Below are 19,299 nucleotides of genomic sequence, written 5' to 3'. Positions count from 1 at the left end.
CTGTGCCATTGGGGGGTGATCTATGCTCTACACTGTGCCACTAGGAGGTGATCTACACCCTACACTGTGCCACTAGGGGGTGATCTACATCCTACGCTGTGCCACTAGGGAGTGATCTACACCCTACACTGTGCCACTAGGGGGTGATCTACGCCCTACACTGTGCCACTAAGGAGTGATCTATGCCCTACACTGCGCCACTAAGGACTCCATCCTCTTTGCTCTCCTGTATTTCTGCAAAACAAATCAAAACACTAACAACAGACCTAGAGACTTAAATCTCCATCAACACATAAATAAGACATACCAGAGAGACAAATTATTGCCTAACACCTACCTGACCTCTTGAACAAACATCTACTGCAATTTAAACAGAGTGGCAGGCTAACATCCTCCAAATTAAACTTAAATGACTGGATGGGCACCTATACATTTTACTCTGGGACTGACCTGCTTTGCTGTTATTGAGAAGGTGGGGGTTATAGTATGAGGGTGAGTATTACACAGTATAAATGATCTTGTAGCTCTTCTGTTTTGTATTTTCTATGATCCTATGTTGAGGGAATGGAACAAATGTTTAAAAGGGGTGTGCTTAATCAAAATAAAGGGAATGGATAAAAGTAGCTGACTCCAAATCCAGCTCCAGACAAGTGAAAAGTGGATTACCTTAGGGTTCAGTCCTGGGACCGCTCTTGTTTGGCATCAACTTTTCTGAAGTACAGGCCAAAACTAAGGGACTCTGGCTAACAAAGTTCACAGATGACTGCAAACCGGGAGCCATTATTGAATCCCCAAATGATGTGGATACTCTACAAAAGGGCCTTACAGAAACAAATGCTTTGTGCCAGAATCATGGGGCTCAAGCTCAATGCCAAGAAATGTATAGTTATCCCCATTGGGAAAAAACATGTACCCATGAATTACCATGAAGTACACTAAACACCAAAAGTGTGATAAGAGACTTACGGACACAGGTGGACAGTGGTCTCACCTTCAATAACCATATCGCCACAACAGTCAGGAAATCCTTCTATGTGGCACACCTCATCACTAAGGGATTTTCATCCAGAAAAAAGGAAGTCATTATCCCACTGTACTCATCCCTCATTAGACCCGTTATAGAATACAATGCCCCATTTGGTATGTACCTCTCTAGACATCTGCAACAACTGGAAAGGACGCAGAAATACCTCACTAGAAGAATCACAGGCCTAAAGCAGATGCCCTATGCTGACCACCTTAAAAAACTCCAGCTATACTCTGTAGCATATCGTCTACTCAGAGGTGATCTCTGCTTAACATACAAGGTCATGTCAAACCCAGAGCTGTTGGACATGCTACACTTAAAGAAATCCCAATCCCTCAGAGCCACACGCTCCAGGGATCTAAACCTTGTCATCACAATAAACAAAACATGCTGGAGGGAAAGGTTCCTGACCCAGAGCCTCCCCAGACTCTGGAATAGACTGCCCATAAATGTCAAGCAGAGTGCCGCTTTGGCCCCCTTCAAAAGGAACCCTGGCGATTGGATGGGAGAAAGGAAATTCACCCCGGGGATCATGTCAGTCACCCTGCTAGACAGGGGTCCAGGGAAGTAAATAGTGTGGGAAGAAGTAGCCTAGGAATTGTTATGGCTAGGCTTGTATAGGCCCTAGGGCTGATAGCCTAGTACCAACCTATGAACCTATGAACCTATAATTGCAGATGGAGACTGGTGGAGCAGATAGACTCAGACAGATGGATAATATCTGTTTTCAGGAACAAAATGAAAAAGTATATAAAATACAATAAACTTTTCATGGCTTTCCTGACAATAAGAACCTGTTCTACCTGATCACCAGGATTCCTTCCAGTCACTAATACCCGCTGCTCTTCCTGTATTAAGGAATTAAGGCCATCCTTTGAATCCATCCCCTCAAGAAAACTAGAAAGTATGTCCGGTGCTTAGTAACCATTTTTTGAAACTGTTTACATATTTAAACTCCCTACCACTCCAGGATAGCCAGCAGCCTTAGCTCTTTTGTATCTCTATCCCTCCAGCCCCTCTCGTGGTCTTAACTGTGCTCCACACTTGTCTCTCCCACCTGCAGACTATTCCTTTCCCTCCTAGAATTTCTGTGTAATTTCACCTTTTCCCACTGGATGGCACCCTCTTACCACTAATTCTATCCCATTCCCTCTAATCTCCTTTACCAGGTTAACTTGTCCCTTTTCTTTACTTACTTCTCCAAAGTAACTTTCTTATCTCTTTAAAACTACTGATACTTTTTTCAATTCTGCCTTGCCCCCACTTTTATCTTCCACTTCTCTCTACTATCCTTCTACTCTCCCAACCCTACTCTGACTCTCTATTATCACCTCTTGTCACCTACCTGACCTCTACCTGCCAACAGCAATCAGCATCTCACTGATTGTTTTTCTTAGGCCGATCTTTCTCCTCCCTGTTTGGCTCTTCCCGCTCCGTTCGCCCTTCGGGCTCACTCTGCTCCCCTACCCTACCCCCAAATCTCACCCACCCCCACTACTTCCAGCCTTATACCTCTCTAGACACTTCTACTTCCTTATTAGCCAATAACATTCCTTTCCTCTCAAATATCTCCCTACTATCTCACCAATCTTCTTCATTTCCCTTCCCATCTAATCTCTCACTTCCCAAACTCTACCTCCAAATCACAATGTCTTTTTCTTCCTTCTCTCCTTACCTCACATCCCTTCTCCTACTCTCAATCCTCCCATCTCTTTTCCTTATCTATATCTCCCCTTCCTATGAACACCTCAACTGCTCTAACCTGCAACATTCCTCAAAACAAACATCCTTTACTGCATCATCACTTCCCCTAAAACACATCAACATTACTTACACATCCAATTACTTCTTCCCAAAATATCATAGAGTTAACCATATTGACTACAAACACCTTTATAGGAAAAAACAACAAACTATATCATATCTTATACTAATTCACAACCCCAGATCTCACTGTCGCCTCCTTTTAGATAGTGACATTCATCCTAACCCAGGCCTCACCGCCACCTTTCCTATCCTCACACCTAGAGTTTCTTCCTCATCCCAATACAACCTTAGCCTCTCTTCTAACTCCCTTTTATTAGTTCACTTAAATATACAAAGTATTAACAATAAAATAACAGAGCTTCATGCCCTACTGCAAATACACAACTTTGATCTATTATGTCTCACAGAGACTTGGTTAAAACCCCATGTCCAGGACTGCGATATTACCCCTCCTGGGTATAATATTCTAAGAGTTGATCACCCTAACAAGAAGGGAGGGGGTATAGCCTTACTGTATAAAACAGGTCTTCAACTCACTCCATTAAATTCTTGTCTTCCATCTGACACTAACACTGAAATTCTTTTTACTAAGCTACAATTAAATACTTACAAGGCCATTTATATTCTGTGCTCTTATATTCCACCTGGCAACAACATCACCCTCCTTGAAAATATCCTTAGCTGGCTATCCACCTCATATCCTCAAGAAACCATAGTACTTGGTGACTTTAACATTGACTGGAATACCTGTAATACCAATACCCCTTCTACCCACATTAACCTACATGGCTTTATTCAAATTGTCACCTCACCCACTCGCATCCACAAGCCCACCAAAAAAGAATCCATCCTTGACTGAATTCTCATAAATACTTCCCTCTCATTCTACACAGTAGGCACCCTCCCGGAAGATATGAGTGATCACTTTCTAACTTACATACTTCGACATAAATCCAATTTACTTCTACCTACAAGCTTTAAAACCATACGCTCCAACAAGAACTTTAACCCTGAATGCTTCCAAAATGAACTTAGACACTGTAACTGGTCACCCCTAAAATACCTACAACTTGATGAAGCAGTAGCCTACTTTAATTCAAAATTCCTTGAAATTCTTAACCTCCATGCCCCTATCTGTACCCTTAAAAATAGGAGCAAAATTGCACCCTGGCTTACAAAAGAAACTAAGCACAAAATGTTGCTAATAAACAAACTCTGGTCAAAATGGCTTGCTTCTAAAGACCCATCTGATCACACTAAATGTAAACAGCTTAGAAACTCCACTAAATCTTCTGTACGACTTGATAAAAAAAAAATTTCATCCATCTCCAGCAAAATAACCACCAAAACCCTAAGAAATTCTGGACAGGAATTAATGCTTTACTACACCCTGGCACATCTAAGACACCCACCCCTGCCAGTACTACCAAAAACACTCCTAAACAGATAGCTGACTCCTTTAACAACTTCTTTACTGAAGCGATCGTGTCAATTGCTAACTCCCTTCCTCCCGTGGCCTCTTTTCAACACTGTCCTCCTTTCCATCTCCTCCCACTTTCCAACTACAACCTGTCTCTACATCCCTCATCAGTACCCTCCTTCTAAAACTCAAACCTTCTACCCCCTCTGCTGACTTACTACCTGCGCAATATCTTCAAACTGCAGCCAAAGCAATTGCCTACCCTGTCTCTATCCTAATAAATAGAACCATCAATGAAGGCACTATCCCTTCCATCTGGAAGATCTCTCATATTATTCCCCTTCATAAGGGCGGGACCTCATCTGAAATTTCAAACTTCCGTCCAATTGCCCTACTTTCTCCCTTAGCTAAAATCATGGAAAAATGCATTCACCAACAACTGCTTGACCACCTCCTTTTAAATGGACTACTAGCTCCCTCCCAGCATGGATTTCGTCCCTTCCATAGTACTACTACTGCCCTTCTTTCCTTTACTGATCACATAAATAAAAACCGCAATAATAACATCCTCTCATCTGCTGTCTTTATAGATCTCTCAAAAGCATTCGACACGGTTAATCATCAAATTCTCTTGAATCTTCTGAAATCACTTTCACTTAACACTCTGGCACTACAATGGTTCAAGTCTTACCTAGATAATCGAAAACAGGCTGTCCTCTGGGAAAACACTCTATCCTCCCCTCTTCCTGTCTCCCTTGGAGTCCCCCAAGGATCTATCTTAGGTCCCCTTTTATTCTCCATATTTATCAATGATCTTGCTTCTAGCATCCCCCAAGCTGTAACCATACAGTATGCAGATGACTCCACCTTAGTCTCCTCAGCCTCTAACCCAACTGAAGTTCTATCCCTCACCCAAAATGTCTTTCAGCTTGTAGAAGAGTGTTTTTTATAGCGATGTCTCCTCCTTAACCCTAAAAAGACTAAACTACTGTTGTTCACTCCCACACAAAAATCTTCACCACTCCACTAAAACATTGTATCTAAACACGGCACAGTTATATCTCCTGACACATCAACCAAACTTTTAGGGGTTACCATCGATCATAGCCTAAACTATGACTCTCATATTAATACCACTATTAAATCTATTAATAAAAAGCTTGGCTCCCTGTATAAAATCAAGCCTTTCCTTACTCCTACAGCCAGAATTACCATTGTCCACTCCCATCTTATCTCTACTCTCCTGTATGCATCACCTTTATATACAAATCTATCTAAAACTAACCTGAACAAATTGGCTACCTCCTACAATAGTATAGCCAGATTTGCTACCAGCTCCCCTTTTAGATCTCACCATTGCCTAAATTTAAAACAACTTGGCTGGCTGGAACTTGAAAATCAACTTTTATCACAGCAACTTATAGTCACCCAAAAAATCCTTTACTTCCCTGAAAAAACACCTATCCTTACTAAACTTATTAGTGTCTATAAAAATCTTTCTAACCTTCGCTGTTGACACAAACTTTTAGTATCCACACATAAATCTAATAATAAAGCAGGTGACTCACTTTTCTCCTATACAGTGGGGAAAAGCTGGAACCTTCTTCCTAAGGACCTCACTATGATCTCCTCTTCCTCACTCTTCAAAAAGAAACTCAGACTTCATCTTACTAACCACTGGCCCTGCCCATGCAGCACCCAGACTAAAATCTCTCCTCCTTTACAACACTGCATTCTCTCTTCCTATGCTTACCCTCCCTACTCCCTTCTCATTCCTTAGGCCACTTAGCATGTTACTTTGAACTACCTTCTCCTTGCTTCTCATATTAGATTTTGCTTCTCCTTACCCTACTTTTACCAAACCTCTCTGTATTTCTCTCTCCTCTTTGCTATTGTCTTTTTGTTCCACTACTCTACTCTCCTCCCTATTTCCTTGTACTCTCTTAAAAAAAAAAAATATTTTTTGTACAGAATTAAAGGAATGAGGTTTTCCTTTTATTTTAGCTGTATTGTTAACATTTGTAAACTATTATGTATTTCTTCGTGTCCATATATTGCCTAATGCCTTTGTTTTGTTTTAAATTGTCTGTTCTTTTGGAGCTTTTCTCCCCGGGCCTCTACTGAAAATGCACATATATCCAGTTAGACTAGCCTGGTCAACAAATGTTAAATAAATAAATAAAAATAAAAATAAATAAGATCATGAGCAGTGCAAACATATTCACATTTCATTTCCCAGGTAGGGATGAGCTCTGCTATTTCCTTACCTGTCTGTTTCAATGCAATAAACTCTGTCTTGTTTCCACTGTCAGGCTGAGAAACTGGACCATGGTGTGGACCTTAAAGAATTTTTGAAACACAAGCATCACATGAGGAATATTTTTTCATAAAGTTAATTATTTTCAACTGTTACCTAAATGTATAGCACCCACAGTAGTCTATATAACAGTACTAAGCAATGAAAGTTGTTATCTGTTCCATACAAGTAAATAAAAACAACATATCCAGATACTGATGTCATTCATGTCAACAACAAAATGTCAATGTATCAATATGTGTGCCAACAAAACAAACAAACAATAAAAACATGCTGTTATCTGTGTGCATATGTGTATGTGTGTGTTTGTGTGTGTGTGTGTGTGGGGGGGGGGGGGACAAACCTGCCTGCACCCCTCACATATTCTGCTAATTAAATATACTAACTGTGAGATTGCACATACTATTGAAGGGGAATACTCTCCCACCATAGGAAATATGTGATGTTGCACACCTTTCAACCATCTGCTTAGTCAACCAAATTGTGTCTGTTACTATGATAGTGGTTGCTGCAAAAAAGAGGATTGTTCATTTTGTTTGGGTTTAACTGGAGGTGGGAGTCTTACAACCTGACAGCAAGGCTAGAGAAATCAGCATGGTGCTTCTTCTGGGCCAAAGACTGGTCCAACTGCACAAGGTAGAGCTTTATTATTACTATACTGCACACAGTGAGATTGCAATAGTGGTCAGAGTAGAGTGTTTATGTAAGCAATGTACAGAAGTGTATGTAAGGACCTTCGTATGTAGCCTTGAAGCTCTCCATTGATCATTGTGAACTCTGTGTATTATTCAGTTGGTGAACATCTTGGAATGTTATTCATAACTGAACTCAGATTGATCAGATGATAACTGCAGAGCTGGCACTACTTTGGGCATTGTGCTGGACGAAGCAAGGACAGAGTCACAGGGCAAAATTTTCAGCTGACCAGTCTGTTTATATCCTCATCCTCATCTATTGCCACGAGTTTTCAGTAGTGACCAGAAGGACAGGACTATGGAGACAAGCAGCAGAATAATGTCCCTTTACTGCACAGCTGGATTTTATTACTGATAAGATCAGACCTCTTGGAGAAAGTTCAACCACTGCTCCTCCAGGCTGATCAGCGCTTGTTGAGGTGGTCTAAGCACTTTGGGAAGATGTCACTTAAATACCTGCAGGAGGTGATGTAACAAGCATAGCTTGATGATAGGCACCCCCAGGGCACACTTCTGGAATTTTATTGTTCAGTTTACCTAGGAACTCCTGGGGATTCCATATAAAGAGCTAGAAAATGCTGTCAGGGATAGAGAAATCTAGTCTACCCTACAGCGCTTGTTACCATCATAATCATCACTGGAATAAGGGGCTTAGAAAATGAAGAAAAGGTGGAAGCATGGATGGGTGCATGGAAGGATGAAAAAGAGCTGTCTGTTAAATGTTTTGTTGTATGCGTTTCACATCATAGCAACAAATGCAACTCTTACAATTACAGCTCTACGTTAATAAACACTCTGATGCAATAAGGAGGCCTTTCAGATCAATGTGGATTTCTCACTGACACTCTTGCTTCAGTAACAGAACAAATCTTTTTTAAGTATAATAATCTGTGATAAAGATATTTAAGGACATGCTTTTCGGATTGACTCTTGTCTTTTATATCTTTAGAGCTATGGGAATAACTATAATCGGTTTGAGTTCCTTTAGTCTGAAGAGAATACGAAGCAACATATTTAGATTAGTTGCGCTGAACAGACTTGAGATGTTTTGTAGAAGTTGTTCTTTTTCAGATTAGTGACTGATACTTACTATTTTTCACATTTCTTAGGGCTAGAACTGTGATAAATGAAGCACTGTAAGAAGGAATCAAGGGATGTCTTGTTGATTTACCATCAGAATTTATTTCACTGAAATATTTAAGAAGGCTGGCCTAAATCTTTCAATTGGATTTTAATACCAAGAAAATAATTTCTGAATGACATAAAACAGACGTGCTTCATGTCAAGTTACTTGGATTATGTGATTCTGACAGGGTTTCAGACAAGTTACAGATGAAATCTTCCAGTTATCAAATTAATTTTAATGTGCTCCCTAAGGCAAAGGTCTACATAAAATGCAGAGTATTTTTGGAAGCATAATACATTACCAGACTTGGCATTTTCACGCAAAATAAACTACATCTAAACACAAGTTCAGCCATGTTTGTTTGTGTCTTTCGGCTTTTCCCAGTTAGGGGTTGCCACAGTGGAACTCCAGTCCGCTAATGATTGGCAGTAGATTTTTACATACTGGCTTGCCGGGCCTAACGCACAACCTTCAATGAAGGAACACCCATTCACACATGTCGCCACACAGAAGATGCTCTAACTGAGACTCGAACAGGCAACGTCTAACTGTGAGGTGACAACGCTACCGCAGCACCACTACCGCAGTACAAACACATGCAAATTCACCCACTGGATGAGCAATGTCTAAGTGCCATTTGCTTGAGTTGGTGTTTGCTCAGATGGAGGTAAAAGATCCGACTGCACCCAATCGAAAAGAGCAGCAGAAGTTCCCTGATGCCTGTGCTAGTCCCCAAACTAGCAGAAATGCCACCTCAGGTCTCCCTTGAAAAGAAGTCACTAGCCTAGTGGAACTAACCTGGCTAACAAATGATATATATGTGTGTATGTATTTATGTGTATATCTATATATATATATATATATATATATATATATATATATATATATATATATATCTATATATATATATATATATACATATATAGAGAGAGAGGGAGAGAGAAAGAGTATATAAGTATATATATATATATATATATATATATATATATATATAGACACACACACACACACACACACACACACACACACACACACACACACACACACACACATTTATATTTATTTAAATCGGACTTTGTTGCGCTAGTTCTTGAAGGACTGAATTACATCATACACATAATTTTGCAAAATCTGATGTTTTCCTGAAAAAGCCAGAATTGCTGGACATTAACATTTTGAATTCTGCAAATTATTTGTTGGTAGAGGATTAAGGCTGTGAGCTGTAGTCCCTGTGGTACAGGGTTTGATTCCCTCAGTCCTTATTTACTTACTGTGGTGACCTTGAGCAAGTCATTTAAGCATACAGTGCTTGAGGTCAACTGAGAATTTGGGCTAGGCTTCTAAATGGTCCACTGTCCTCCCCATGGTCGAGTGGCATTCGAAAGACATGCGTGAATGGGCGTGCCTTCGTTGAAGGTTGGGCGTCGGGCTGGCACCTCAGCACCATAAAAAATCTACTGCCAATCATTAGCAGACCGGAGTTCCACTGTGGTAACCCCTAACCGGGAAAGGCTGAAAGAAAACAGTTCTGAATGGTTCACTGGACTGCAAGCTTAGTAACTAGTTATGTTCTTTTGTGTGATGTGAAATATGTGCTCCTAGTTTTCACAATTCTCATATTAGGTGTGACATAAATAAAATTATCTAACTAATATTAATTTTTAATTTATGATATATAATAGATGTGATGTAATACCTTCTCCTACTTTAGGAGGAAACATTCTTATATTTATACCAGATAATGGTTTTACCATCTAGTCTGCATAATAATGATACAAAATACCACTTGCATTCCTCGATGCATGTATGGGTACAGTTAGAATAACCTCTCATAGCAGTCTTAGAAAGAGATATGACTGCTAAGTAGAATGTCATATCCTCTGGATCAGTAATGCTGAAAAATGTTCCTTGTAAGATATAGGTCTGAGTTTTAGGCTTTATGGTATAGAGTACCTATTATAACTCAATGCACATACTTAATTTTTAAACATTTCTTTTGGCTACCATTTACTCCCCTGTTGACTAACTAGCCAGAGCAGTTTGTTTTCCCCATCCCTCCAGTATTATAGGAAATCATAATAAAGTGGCCATCTTCTTACAGAAGTTAAGAGACCATTTGTGTGTTTCTTAAGACCACCTCCATTGTCTGAAAAATGTGGTGCAATACCTCAGGACTGGACACATTGTGAGTGTGTACTTTCACACACCCACAATATACGTCTAAAAATGCTTATATAGTCAGTCATGGGCTCATGCTCTACAAGCCGTGTATTACATGAGCTGTACTATTGAGCCACCCTTATAGGGAATTCTTACAGCAGGATACTCCCTACATGCCCACCTTGGAATGGGCAAGTGGGCATGACAACATTTGGCCTCTCTCGTTCACATTCCCCCAACCAACTCCTCCAACTCAAAGGCTGCTAGTCAGAGACTAGTTATCTGGGACAGAGTCAGTATTACAACTTCTATATTACAGAGTCAGCAGGTCTGATTTTTGATTTAATAAATCTTTCTTCTCAACCCAGAAACAATGGTCTAAGTTTTGTATCATGAACAGCTGCCTCTCTAAATGTGCCAGAATTATGTATCATTCCAAACAGTGCTCATAAAATGTTTGTGATTAATGATGCCTCTTAGAAAGATCATTGACTATCTTTGTCCGCAAGTAGGTCCCAAAATAACTCACAAACAAGAAAGTGCAGCTACCAAAGAAATAAAGATATGTATTTATACTAAATATGGTGTCATTTCATAAAACTAAGTTATACTGCTGCCTCTAATAGGAGACACGTAACTCCAAGGGATATAGTTTAACTCTTTAATATTCCATACTGCATGGGATGTTTAATTAAATAAACAAAATATTGAAGATATTACAAACTGTACAACCCTGCAGTTATATGTAATTGTCTTAATATATATGACACATACAGACACAGAAAAACTTGTGAAAATGTCAATATCTTGCTCACCTACCTTTAATGTAGCCACTTACCTGTAAATACTGCTATGAACAGTCCAATAGTCAGAATGAACGACACAGCCAGAAATGCATAGATGTAAAGGAAAGGTCTTGCCTGTCGAGGACCAATGCCTGTAACAGCAGAATGAGACACTTAATCAGAGTATTTCAGTCTGTGTATTGCAAAATGATTACGTAGGGTAGGGGAGGTGGACATTTGCATGCAACAGATTAAAGAAGCCATCCTAATCTAGTCACTGTCATCAGTGAGTATATTATTGTGTCCAGATTATTGTCCCAGTCAATTCAGAAACATTTCTGGAGTTAGTTAACCACATTTTTATTAGACAGCTCAACAGACTGAATAAGAATCAAAAAATATATTTGTTCCTCTAGGACTGAGTTACTGCGTTATGTTATAAACTTCACAACTAGCTTCTTAGTAAAGATAATTTTATAACCGGCACAACTACAAAACACTGATTTTTGTTGTCATTACATACTGGGCCCACTGACAGCATAAAATCAGAGATGTGAGAAATGTCCTACAAAATGCTATGTCAACTTCTGAAGTTTTTACTCTAGAATAAGGCACAATCTGCGGTGGTGCAGTGGTAGCGTTGTTGCCTCATAGCAAGAGGTTCTCCCATTCGATTCTCGGCTGGAGTGTAGGGAGTGCCTTCTGTGTGGAGTCTGCATGTCCTCCCCGCAGGTCGAGTGGCGTTCTGAAAGACATGCGTGAATGGGTGTGCCTTCGTTGAAGGTTGAGTGTCGAGCTGGCAACTCGACACCGTGAAAAGTTACTGCCAATCATTAGCGGACCGGAGTTCCGCTTTGGCGACCCCTAACCGGGATAAGCCGAAAGACCAACAACAGAACAGAATTTATTAAGTGTTGGTATGTGTGTGTGTGTGTGCATGTGTGTGTGTGTGTGTGTGTGTGTGTGTGTGTGTGGTTTTATATGCAAGTGCCGATCCTAAAAAATAATGGATATATGCCAAACCCTATGAGAAGAAGCTTGAATCCTCAAAATCCCTACATGAAAGAATTCAGGGATTATGTGACAGATAAATGCACTACTCAAGAGCAATAACTACAAAAGCCAGAAGTGGGGCATCACAATGTGATCCTTGATGTGGAACCAGTTTGAAATAAACATGGCAAAGGTATTCTTTAAATGAAAAAGTGGCATGTACGTGGCCTTTTTTCTCAGCATGCATTCCAAATGTCTGTGAAATCTGAAACATACAGTAGTATATGGTAGAAATGGAAGTGAACACTGATAGTAGTACAATGGCATGTATAATCTTCTAGAACACTGATAGTAGTACAATGGCATGTATAATCCTTTAGAACACTGATAGTAGTACACTGGCATATATAATCTTCTAGAACACCGATAGTAGTACAATGGCACATATAATCTTCTAGAACACTGATAGTAGTACACTGGCATATATAATCTAGAACACTGATAGTAGTACAATGGCATGTATAATCTTCTAGAACACTGATAGTAGTACAAAGGCATGTATAATCTTCTAGGGGGTTAGCATTAATTAGCAGGTTGAGTGTGCCATGCTCTTTATCTTGTCTCTGTCTTGCATTATTTTACAATTTCTCTTTGCATATGTTTATTTATTTGATTTGTTACCCAGGTAAGTATATTAGTCCAAGGACCCTTTTCAGCCTTGAGCTGGCTCAAATGCCAATACAAAAGAACAATATATTACAGAAAATTTGCAATACAACTTCTACCACTGGTATTACTGATAACAAATGAAATGTTGAAACAATTGCAAGTAAATTTTATATATATATATATATATATATATATATATATATATTCATTTATTAATGTCAGTACATTCCTGAATCTACTTAGATACTTAAATGAAGATAAACTTTTTATGACCCTTTATAATTAAACTTTGCAGTCTCAACATATTAAATGAGAGAAAGTGAACCAGTCACAGCATTATTTCTTGTGAAACATACAGACATAAAAATGAAAGCCGTAGTAGCAATGTGTACAAGTATATGTGCTCCACAGTGAAGAGTTATTTGGCTTTCAAATAAAAAATAAATGAGTGATAGAAAAATACTATTCAGCTCAGGATGATGACCCCAAGCTAACCTGTGGTCAGATTATCTCATGTCACCAAAAAGCATAATGTGTACCCTATGCGTTCTTGAATGTCCTCATAATGTTTGACCGAAACATTTTCAGCATTAGTTCTGTGCTCAAGGTTCTTACTAATATAGCTTATAATGACTAAAATGAAAAGCAGGAAAGGAATAATCTGTATGAGATGGTGTATCAGTAGTAAAATAATCCACTTAACTATAATGGTTCTGTTACATAAGAAAGGCTGAGATGTACATTCTTAAATGATAATTTTACGTCCATCAGTGAAAAAGGTCACTAAAGAATCCAAGTAAAGTAATTATACTTGGAAAATCTATCTCACCCCTCCCAAAGCAACATGTGTGACACTGAACTGTAAAAAAATAATTTTTATTGTTTAAAATGAAACCATAATTTACAGGTTCTATGAATTACACTGTTTACTGGGCATTAACAGAGCTCATATGACTTGCAGAAATTTGTTAAATAGCCAAAGGGATCCCAGTCTGTTTGAAGAAAGAGAGAATCCTTTTTCTTTTTTAATACTGCACCAAGAAGAAGCTAACTCGAATGAATTTTTGTAAAAGATCCTAAGAAGTAAAAATGAAGATCCATTCAAAATGAATATGGCAGTTAAAAGCATCCATGATTTGGGAATATTTCATGACTGCCCCTTGTTGGGTGGGTAAATCCCACAAGATGTAGGACCCTTTTTGAAAGGAGGTCCAAATAGTAGTTACACTCACTATGGAAAATCTGGACAGTGCACCAGGTGAAACAGGCAAGCTGTTTATTGGTAAATATTGTGGCATTTGAAATATCTTCTACAAATAAGAGTAGCTCAGGTGTCTCATTCAAAAGATGGGCATGATGTGTAATATTCAATTAGCCGTGGAAATCAGAATGAAGGATTCGTGCATAGGACCCATACAGTATCCATGAATACCCAGATACATACAAGTCCTGTAAACATTACACTGTTTGTGGCAGGTAAAATGCTGAAATCCTAGGAGCATTATATTGCCCAAGGATGATTAGGTACACGGAGACACTGGGAGTAATATCACTGCCCATGAATGGATAGATACATGGAGATCCTTGGAGTACTACACTGTGCCTAGAAGTATTATACTGTCCGTGGATGGCCAGAGACACAGAAACCCTAAAAATGTTACAATGTCCATGGCTTGCCAAATAGAAGACCCTGACAGTATCATACCATCTACAGATGGTTCAACACATGGAAACCCTGGAATATTACAATTTCCATACATGGCCAGACACATAGAAACCTGGGAGTATTACCCTGTCCATGGATGGTCAGATATATAGAGAGCCTGGGAGTATTATCCTGTCCATGAATGGTCAGATACATAGAGACCCTGGGAGTATTACCCTGTCCATGGAGTGTCAGATACAGAAAGATCCTGACAATATTATGCTGCGTTTGGATTTTCAGATACAAGGAGACACTGGGCACATTACAATGTCTAGGGATGGTCATAGAGACCCCAAGAATATTACACTATATATGGATGTCCAGATAAATAAATCTCGGAATAATACAGTATCCATTGATCACTGGATATACAGACATATTTGGAATCTTAGACTGTCTGTAGATAGTCAACTAGATGGAGACCCTGTTAATTCTAAGAGGGATAAAGCAGGCACCAACTACATGTAAATGCCCCAGAAATTCATTTTAGCTTTCAAAATATGGGTTTCACATTTTGGCTTTGTCCAGAATTCTTGCGCTAAGATATCGAGAGGTATGATTATAACACATGGTAAAGTATGGGGGTATATCCAGCACAACAGAAGAAAGTTCTCTGTTTGCCATAACTTTCAGTGAAGTAACACTGGGGATGGGGAGGACATTGCTCAGAACATGACTCATAAATTTAATTGTCAACAAGCCCTTTAGCAAATTTATCAGAAATAGTATTTCTTACTGACACTGTCATCAGAGTTCATATTTCTTACCCACGTTTCTATTAGAAATGGAACTAACCTAAAGTATTGTTATTTTTACTACTCCTATTACAGGCTGTTATTATTATTATTAATCATATTAATATTATTACTAATGCGAGAAGTAGTTAGCCTATAACCTTTTCTTATGATCTTCTTTTACTCTCAACAATTTTAACATTCTGAATTAGGTCCACAGGTGATAAATAGACCATTGAACCAAGGTGGCCTTTTTAAGCCTAAACATGCTTCCCAAAGATAAGGATCAAACCCTGTACCTTATGTCTGTCAGGTAGTTAATTATTATGCCGACTCTAACCCCACCCCCTGGGTTAGTCTTTCCAATTTCACCGACTCACTTATGGTTAGTAAATCAAAACATAATTTGATGAACGCCATTTCAACAAACACAAATTTTGAAACAGCACTTGATCAAGGGGGGGTGAAATTACGCAAACTGCCTTGTGTAAGGGAATGATCTGTAGCTTTCTTCTCTGACATACTGTATTCGAAGTTTACTGCAACATAGGAGAAACGGCTATTCCCCCTAATATGGGAAATCTGGACAAGGACCTTTCTCTGGTCTGGGTGTTATGAACCTTGCCAGCTGTCTAAAGTAAAACAGTACCCCATTTCCACTGATGGTATATCATATGACTGTACCATCCTTTCAGTGACATCATCCTTTTCCACATCTTTCTTGAATATACTCTCTGGCAGTTTTCTCATATATTTCAGTAACACATTACATGATACCATGAGGTCTTTTGTATATATTCCAGAAATACACTACTCTGAGATTATCTTTTTTCTTAAATCATTCTGTTTGAGGGGGAGGAACAGTAATGCTTGAAATGTCCATTTCAGTATATCAGCAAATGCAACTGTCAGAACATAGTGCATGACGGCTATGCTGTGTGATGATGTAGAACTAGATTTCTAAACGTGTCAATGGTCAGTCATGTTTCAGTCTGAATTCACCTTTGTGCTTTGCTGGAATGAAGGAAGGCAAAGATACAACCTTGTTTAAGAATGATTTGTTTCAAGTGGTAAGGGTATTGAATGCAGACACCCCATGACAATACTGCCTTGCTAGGGTTAGGTTATATGATCCAGACAACCATACTGCCTTTCTAGGGTTGGAGCAAAATGTATAGACATCTCAAGACAGTGCTCCTTATTTGGGAGTGGGGCGCAGGGTGCAGACTTTCAATAAGTGTTCCCTCTTTGGGTATGGGTATATAGTTCAGGCATCCTGTGACACTACTGAACTTCTGGAGTTGGAATTCAGGGTGCAGACTTCCTGTGTGAGTGCTCCTAACTCTCTGTTGTTGGGGTACGGAGTGTAGACATCTTATGTCATTTCTCCCTCTTTGGAGTTTGGTTAAAGGGCATAGACATCAAAGGACAGTGTCCCCTCTCTGGACTTGGGGTACAGGGTGAATACTTTCCATTCTCCTTCTATGAGGTTGGGGTTCAGGGCACAGACATCATATGAGAGAGCTCCCTCATGGGTGTTTTACAGGGTGCAGGCATTCCATGAGGTGCTGCCTGTCTGTTGCTGAGTTATAGGGTACTGACTTCCTATGTCAGTGTGACCTCTTCAGAGTTGGGGCACATGATACAGTGTCTTCTCTGGGGGCTAGTCAGGGAGGAATTATTAAAGATTAACCGACTCCACACTGGATGAGAGAGTTCCACATGTCCATTTACCTTGGCATGCCACATCCTACACAACTGTTAATCTGTTTACTTAAATATCTCATTATGAAATAAAGGAAGAAGACCAATATTTATATAATGTGACACCTCTTTTGAAAGTGGAGACCAAAATGCTGGAAGAAGAATTTCATCCTGCACAATGCAATTTGTTTCAGCACCTATTAATTGCAACAATGTTGTCTCACATCCCCAGTAAAGGGAACACTTCTGTCAGAGCAAGGTAAGCTGATAAAAAGTATCAGGTTAGTCAAACAGAAAAGAATCCATCAAATATGACCTAGGCCATCTTCTTCCCTTACTGTGTAACTCCTGCTTACTCCCTGACATTACTTTCTCATAATACATAGTTGCTGCATACAAATCCGAGTGCCTGTTTCACACCTTTAGTTTAGATGCTTGTTAACTGTATACTTTAATTTCTCCCAGCTCACAATGAACAGAAATCTGCCTAGCATTATTTCACACCACTTCACCATTCTGTATTTACTGAAAAGACCCATTCTTATAAACTATCTACTAGATGTCTTTGTAATTCTTTTCCCATACTGCTTGCTACATAAGTAGATATTTCATCATGACTTTAGGTAGCAGTTTTACTGATTCAACATTACACAATTGCATAGACTCTTGTTTGTTTATCAGTATAAATGATTTTTAGATCAGCAATACTTGTACTCTGTCTGTATACCTTCTCTTGCGTGTTAACAAACAATGTATGAGTCAGTATGAATATGAACAAACCAAGCAGAAACTTTGCACTGTGGAAGGTATGAACTACAAACCCTCCACACTGCAAAGTTTCTGCTTGGTTTGTTTGTGACCCAATATAGGTTGCATACTGGGTTTTCTGAGACTTCGAGGGATACCAAGGATTTTTCTTATTTCAGTATGAATGTAATATATCAAAATATGTAACTTAGAATAATATATCAATAGATGTAACTTTTCTTTTTTGTAATATATCTGTCCTGTGCCTTGACCCACATTGTGGCTGAAAGGGATTTTTGGACTAGCTTACTCAGTTATAAAAAAAGTAGAATAACGTGGCATGAGTTACATAAATTTAATTTTGCCAAAAACAGGGCAAATTTAAAATACAAATTGTATTGTATGAACAAGATAGGAGAAAAAAAAGGTAAAATGTATATAAAAGATGAATAATAAGGTACAAAATCAACAAAAATATAACACACACGTACATATATGTAGTCTGAGATCATGAGTGCTGTAAGGACATAAGCAGTGCAGCAACTTGACAAATTAACTAAAGGGTCACAGCTTTTGAACAGCTGATGACAAAGGAATTATCACTGCAGAAACATTTAAGCTCACACTTTCAACATCTATTCCACTACGGTGACGAAGTTAAGTACCATTAAAAAGATCATTATCTTCTCAACCAGTACATGCAATGAACACAGTAATACATTACCTGAACCCATGAGTTCTTCTTGTAACCTTTCCATCTCGCTGGTTATTGACAGCCTCTGTGATTCTGATAGTTCTGAAATTCTGCAACTATTTTATACAGCAATAAAGGGAACACTGCTGTCAGAGGAAGTACCATATGGAACAGAGAACTGAAACTAACAGCTCTGTAGCCTGCATGGCCCCCAAAAGTAATTCAGGAAGGAGCTCGCTGTCCCAATGCAAGGAGATACAATTTTTTCAGAAATTCTTAATCACCTTAATCAAACAGCAACATTTTTTTTATTAAACTACTAAATAGCTAAGCATTTGATCACAACAGGTTTGATCTGTAGTACAGTTTTCATTTTCTAGATGATTCCTGAAGGAGAATGCAGTCACTGAATATGTAATGGCACATGGAATACAAAAATACTGAGCAAATGAATGAGAAAAGTGAACAGCAAACTAAAAATAACATCGACATTCTTTTGGGCAACTGCACAAATGTTCTCTATATCTAACCTTCACAGAATGAACTGAGATAATTTGATTGTATGCAAAGAAGGCAAAATACTGTAAACAAAATAAAGTGAAGCACTTATTGACAAGTAATTCCTCCATAATTAAGGAAAACTTCTAGAAATAGTTTGACGGACATGTATCAGCAAGAAATAAAAAGAAGAGCTTAAGGATGTAAGGACCTGAGGAGAGAGCAATTTTGGTTAATGTTGGTGAAAGTGCAGGAATG

The 19,299-nt window shown here is 38.9% G+C and overlaps 1 protein-coding gene across 2 annotated transcripts in view; it reads right to left on the bottom strand.

Moving 5' to 3' along the window:
- Positions 1-18,678, bottom strand: part of LOC122812352 (hepatic lectin-like) — a 274,176-nt gene extending 255,498 nt beyond the window's left edge. For both annotated transcript variants that reach the window (XM_044084776.1, XM_044084775.1), the window contains exons 1-3: positions 18,574-18,678; positions 11,351-11,449; positions 6,482-6,553 (exon numbers count right to left, since the gene is read on the bottom strand). In XM_044084776.1, the coding sequence (XP_043940711.1) occupies positions 6,482-6,553; positions 11,351-11,449; positions 18,574-18,607 (205 nt within the window). In that variant the 5' untranslated portion in view covers positions 18,608-18,678. The remainder of the gene's footprint in view (positions 1-6,481; positions 6,554-11,350; positions 11,450-18,573) is intronic.
- Positions 18,679-19,299: the final 621 nt, after the last annotated feature.

The sequence above is a fragment of the Protopterus annectens genome, chromosome 9.part0 (genome assembly GCF_019279795.1).
Source record: "Protopterus annectens isolate FY-2018-M chromosome 9.part0, PAN1.0, whole genome shotgun sequence".
NCBI lineage: Eukaryota > Metazoa > Chordata > Ceratodontiformes > Protopteridae > Protopterus > Protopterus annectens.
The sequence above is the reverse complement of the archived record's forward strand: the minus strand, read 5'-3'. Positions and strand labels throughout refer to the sequence as shown.